Below are 4401 nucleotides of genomic sequence, written 5' to 3'. Positions count from 1 at the left end.
GGGGGGGGGGGGGGCAGGAGAGGGTCCCCAGGGACCCCGCCCCACCACCGTGGGCTCCAGTCCACACGCAGTGCACGTGAGGCCTCCCACCTGTGCCACATTTGCCTACACTCATAATAATAGTAATTACGTAGTGACATTGGATGTGGCTCTCCGCCAGTCCCCCGGCACCACGACCGCATTCAGTCCCGAGGTGCAGCTCAGGTGTCACTGCCACTTCCTCAGAGAGTGACTCCCGCCTCCTGGGGCAGCGCTGGGATACAGACTCAGTCCTCTGCCGCCACCCTTTTCCAGTTGCCGTCGGCCAGGGCGCTCGAGTCTGGCTCCTGTCTCTAATGCCTCCCCGTCCGGCTGGGTCCTCATTCCCGCCTGGGCCCGCAGATCCGTGCTGCCTTTGTGTCCTCCATCCCCTCGGCTGCCTGGTCCGCGTTTCTGCCCTGGCCCCAGCCCCCGTGTACCCCAGCTCCCCGCAGCCTTGCGCCAGGCCCTGGGACAGGACCCCAGCGAGCTGCAGACAGCTGGCCTTGGGAACAGGTCCCACAGAGGGGACCACCCGGTGCCGTAGTAACCGCGTCCTCACCGCCCGACTGGGCTGGCGTTGACCAGTGTGCAGCGGAGAGAGGTGATGCTGTGAAGATGCAGATTCTGACAGGTGGACCCTCAGCCATCAGGCTAGCCACCTCCCCTGGGCAGGCTTTGTCCCCAGCCACGCCTGGGCCACACATCCAGGGCCCATCAGCCTGTCCAGGGTGGAGAAGGGCCAGTCTCGCTTTGCTCAGACTGTCCATCCTGCACTGGCCCCAGGGAGCCGGTTTGCCCCTGGGACCTCCACCAGCAGATGCTGATCCGGGCTGCAGGAGGAAGAGGGGGACTTGGGTCAGCGGGCGCCCTCTGGTGGTAGGAGGGAGGGACCAGGGCCTTGGTTGTCCCCATTTGGGGGCTGCACTGCACACTCTGCCGCTCCTGGAGCGTTCTGGGGGCTCTGCCTGCGTTCTAACTCTGTCTCCCTGGAGGCTCCCTGGCTAACACCTCTCGAGGCGGTCCTGGCTGGTGCCGGCCGGCCGTCATCTCAGCAGGAGGTGACCCTACTGTAGATCCCAATGAGGGAGGACCCTTCTATGGCTCTGCAGCCTGAAAAAATAATATAATAATGCCAAGGACCTGTGTGAAGGACAGACGGTCCCTGCGTGTTCCCGGGTTTCAATCTCAGCTTGCTCAGCCCTTCAGCTGCGGGCCCCGCTCTGCCCGGCTAACTGTGCTTCCGTGAGCCTAGGAAAGAGGCTGAAAAGAGCACCCTTGGGCTGTCCCAGGGTGCCCAGCAGGGGCCCAGGGTTCCTGTCAGAAGCACCGAGGGCAGCCGTCAAGGATTCTAACCAGATGCCGCAAGAGCCAGTGCCCAAGACCCTGCCATCACAGTTCAGGGGCAGGCCCTGCGGTTTACAGAGGTGTCCTAAGGAGAGGAGACACTCAGAGCAGTGCTGGCCTCGGGTGCTGTGCTGTCACATGCCTGGAATGTTCCCACCCGTTCTGAGACCACCGCCCCTGTGATGACCTCCCTGGGACTCGGCCACACAGGCAGAGTTGGACAGATGGACCTTTGTCCAGAAAGACACGTTCCTCCCCGGGAAGGCTCTGGCCCCGGCTCCATATGAGGGCGGCCGTCCCAGTGTGCATGCAGCTCCCTGTGGGTGGCGCTTGGGTCCGCTTCCAGCCCAGGCTTGGCTTCTCTTGTCAGCCCCAGCCCTTTGGGGGAGCATTTGTTCTGGACCCCCAAAGGCCCAGCAGCAGGGAGCCTTCCTCGTCTCTGTAGCTTCCCCCTGACACAGCCTGCCTTCTGAGGCAGAAGCCAGCGCAGTCCTTCCAGCCTCCCTCCCGGGCCATTTCCTCTCTTAACTGTCCTCAGGGCAGGCTGGTGACATTCTTGGTGTGTCTGAGGCCTCAGTGGCAGAGGAGGGACAGCCCGCACCTGATTCTCATGGCGCCGTCACATGGAAGGAGTCTGACCCCTGTGCACTTTGCACTCGGTGCTCTGGGGCCAGGGGAGTGGATGATACAAGGACCCAGCGCACGGCTCCCCATTGTGCCGGGTCACCTCTGGCCTCCCAGATGATGCTCTCTGAGCCTTTGGCCGGCCCTCCGAGAACTCGGCTCCAGGCTCTGCTTGGTCGCCAGCTCTGCTCTGACCTTGCCTGGTGCCATCCCCACGGCCATGGTAAGAGCTGGATTTTGAAGCAAAGCGACCTGGGCCGGAAGTCTGGCCACCCGTTACTGATTTTCTGACTTTAAGTCATTTTGTCTCTCTGAGGCTCGTTTATTATTTATAAAATAGGAGTGGTAACGCCTGTCGCGTTTGATTATCGTGAGGACGGGGCTGGGCATGTAGTGTGGGCTCAGTAAATGATGCTGGTTTTTATCGTCGTCACCGTGAGAACCTGGCCTGGGAACGCGCCCCGTCAGCAGCTCAGCTGCGGGTGGGAGAGAGAACGCTGCTCCATCCAGGCAGGACCACTTGCCTCTAGCAACTTAGGCTGGTCCCAGAACGTCTGGGCCCTGGCAGTGGCTCTGCGTGAGGACCACCAGGGGCTGTGAGCAGAGCACTGGGGGCCGTGGCTGGACCCTGCAGGGTGGTCCCACCTGCACGGCTGGGCCGGCAGTAAGGCCGCTCCTTTCGGTAGGTTGCCCAGGTGGTGGGACACCTTCGACTCCTGTGGACAAGGTGGGGCCAGACCCCCTGAGGCACTGCCACCTGGTGGCTTCCACCCCTGCCTGTCATTCTCCGAGCCAGCCCCTCCACGCAGGCCTCGGGCCTCCCCTCACCACCCCCCCCCGCCCCCCCGCCCCGTCCCAGGTGGCCCTGATGAAGCAGATGCGGGAAGAGCAGCACCGGCGGCGGCTGGCGGAGACCAAGAGGAACCGGGAGATCGCACAGCTCAAGAAGGAGCAGCGGCGGCAGGAGGTGAGGGCACCTCGAGCTTCCCCGGTCCCCCGGCCCCCTGCATGCCTGGCCGCCCCTCCTGGCCACACGGGCCTAAGCGGTGACGGTGGCGCTTCGAGGAGAGGCGCGGCCCTACGCGGGAGGGCGGGACGGCCGCAGGAGCCCAGCCCGGCCCTTGTGGGCTTCCGAGCCAGGCCTCGAGCCCACCGCCGGGTAGGACCCTGCCCAGGTCACCAACAGCTTCCAGCCCTCTGCCCCAGCCTCCTTGCCCGTGGTGGGGAGAGGGGCCGAGAGACGTGTCCTCGTGGAGAAAGGGACCCAAACGCTGGGTCCCCTTTACCGGCGAGTTTTAGCTGCACAAGGCGCTCACCTCCAGGGCCAGCCCGGGTGGAACGGGCTTAGGGCCCAAGTGTAGACCCCACCCTCTCCTCTCACCCGCAGTTTCAGATCCGAGCTCTGGAGTCCCAGAAGCGGCAGCAAGAAATGGTCCTGAGGAGGAAAACCCAGGAGGTGAGCCCGGCCCCTCCCCCGCAGCCCCTGCCCTGCCCCCCTGTTTCTGAGAGCAGCCCCTCTGTGGCTCCGGCTCCCCCTGGCCACGTGCTGACTTGGGGTGGCCCCCGTGGGAGGGCCTTTCTCAGCTAGAGTGCTGAGGCTGGGGGTGGGCTGCAGGCTCTGGTCCAGATGCCTGCCGCAGTGGTTAACTTTTAAAAAGGACGGGGAGCCTCTTCTGTGTCCAATTCACGTTGGAGATCCTTTGGACCTTTGTCAGTCCCAAACCCAGGCCAGGACGGAGCGGCCCTGTATTCTCCTTGCCCCGCGCCCCAACCTGGGCCTTTCCGCGGGCTGGGGGCACCCTGTCCACTGGGTCCCGCTCCTCTGGGCTCCCAGGTTTCTGCGCTGAGGCGTCTGGCCAAGCCCATGTCCGAGCGTGTGGCGGGCCGAGTGGGACCAAAGCCACCCATGCTGGACTCGGGCGCCGAGGTGTCGGCCAGCACCACCTCGTCCGAGGCCGAATCGGGGGCGCGCTCCGTCTCCAGCATCGTGCGCCAGTGGGACCACAAGATCAGCCACTTCTTGGAGAACCACCCCATGCCCACCGTGTCTGGCGCCCGCCCTGCCAGGTGAGGCGGCCGGGAGCACCTGCGGGAGGGGCAAGCGCCAGGGTCCCCTCGGCCGTCGGCTCTGGGTCGGGGTCTCCACGCAGCTTCAGGGGCTGAGGGTGGTCCTGACCCCGCCCCTTTGCCTCTGCCCCCCCCCAGAAAGAAGTTCCAGAAGAAGGGGGCCAGCCAGAGCTTCAGTAAGGCCGCCAGGCTCAAGTGGCAGTCGCTGGAGCGGAGGATTGTCGACATCGTCATGCAGAGGATGGCCATCGCCAACCTGGAGGCTGACATGGAGCGGCTCATCAAGGTGCCCCCGCCCGGCTCCGTCCCCCCCTCCCCGCCCCTCCTCCCTGCGGGCGGGGCCCC

At 65.0% G+C, this 4401-nt stretch overlaps 1 protein-coding gene across 1 annotated transcript in view; it reads left to right on the top strand.

Annotated features, from left to right (window-relative positions):
* The window catches only part of KIF21B (kinesin family member 21B), a 40859-nt gene that overhangs the window by 23618 nt on the left and 12840 nt on the right, over positions 1 to 4401 (top strand). Inside the window, exons 16-19 of the mRNA XM_007456163.1 lie at positions 2849 to 2956; positions 3377 to 3445; positions 3824 to 4056; positions 4195 to 4342. Coding sequence (XP_007456225.1) covers positions 2849 to 2956; positions 3377 to 3445; positions 3824 to 4056; positions 4195 to 4342 — 558 coding nt within the window. The remainder of the gene's footprint in view (positions 1 to 2848; positions 2957 to 3376; positions 3446 to 3823; positions 4057 to 4194; positions 4343 to 4401) is intronic.

Source organism: Lipotes vexillifer, unplaced genomic scaffold, assembly GCF_000442215.2.
Source record: "Lipotes vexillifer unplaced genomic scaffold, Lipotes_vexillifer_v1.1 scaffold1201, whole genome shotgun sequence".
NCBI lineage: Eukaryota > Metazoa > Chordata > Mammalia > Artiodactyla > Lipotidae > Lipotes > Lipotes vexillifer.
This window is presented reverse-complemented; position numbering and strand designations above follow the sequence as displayed.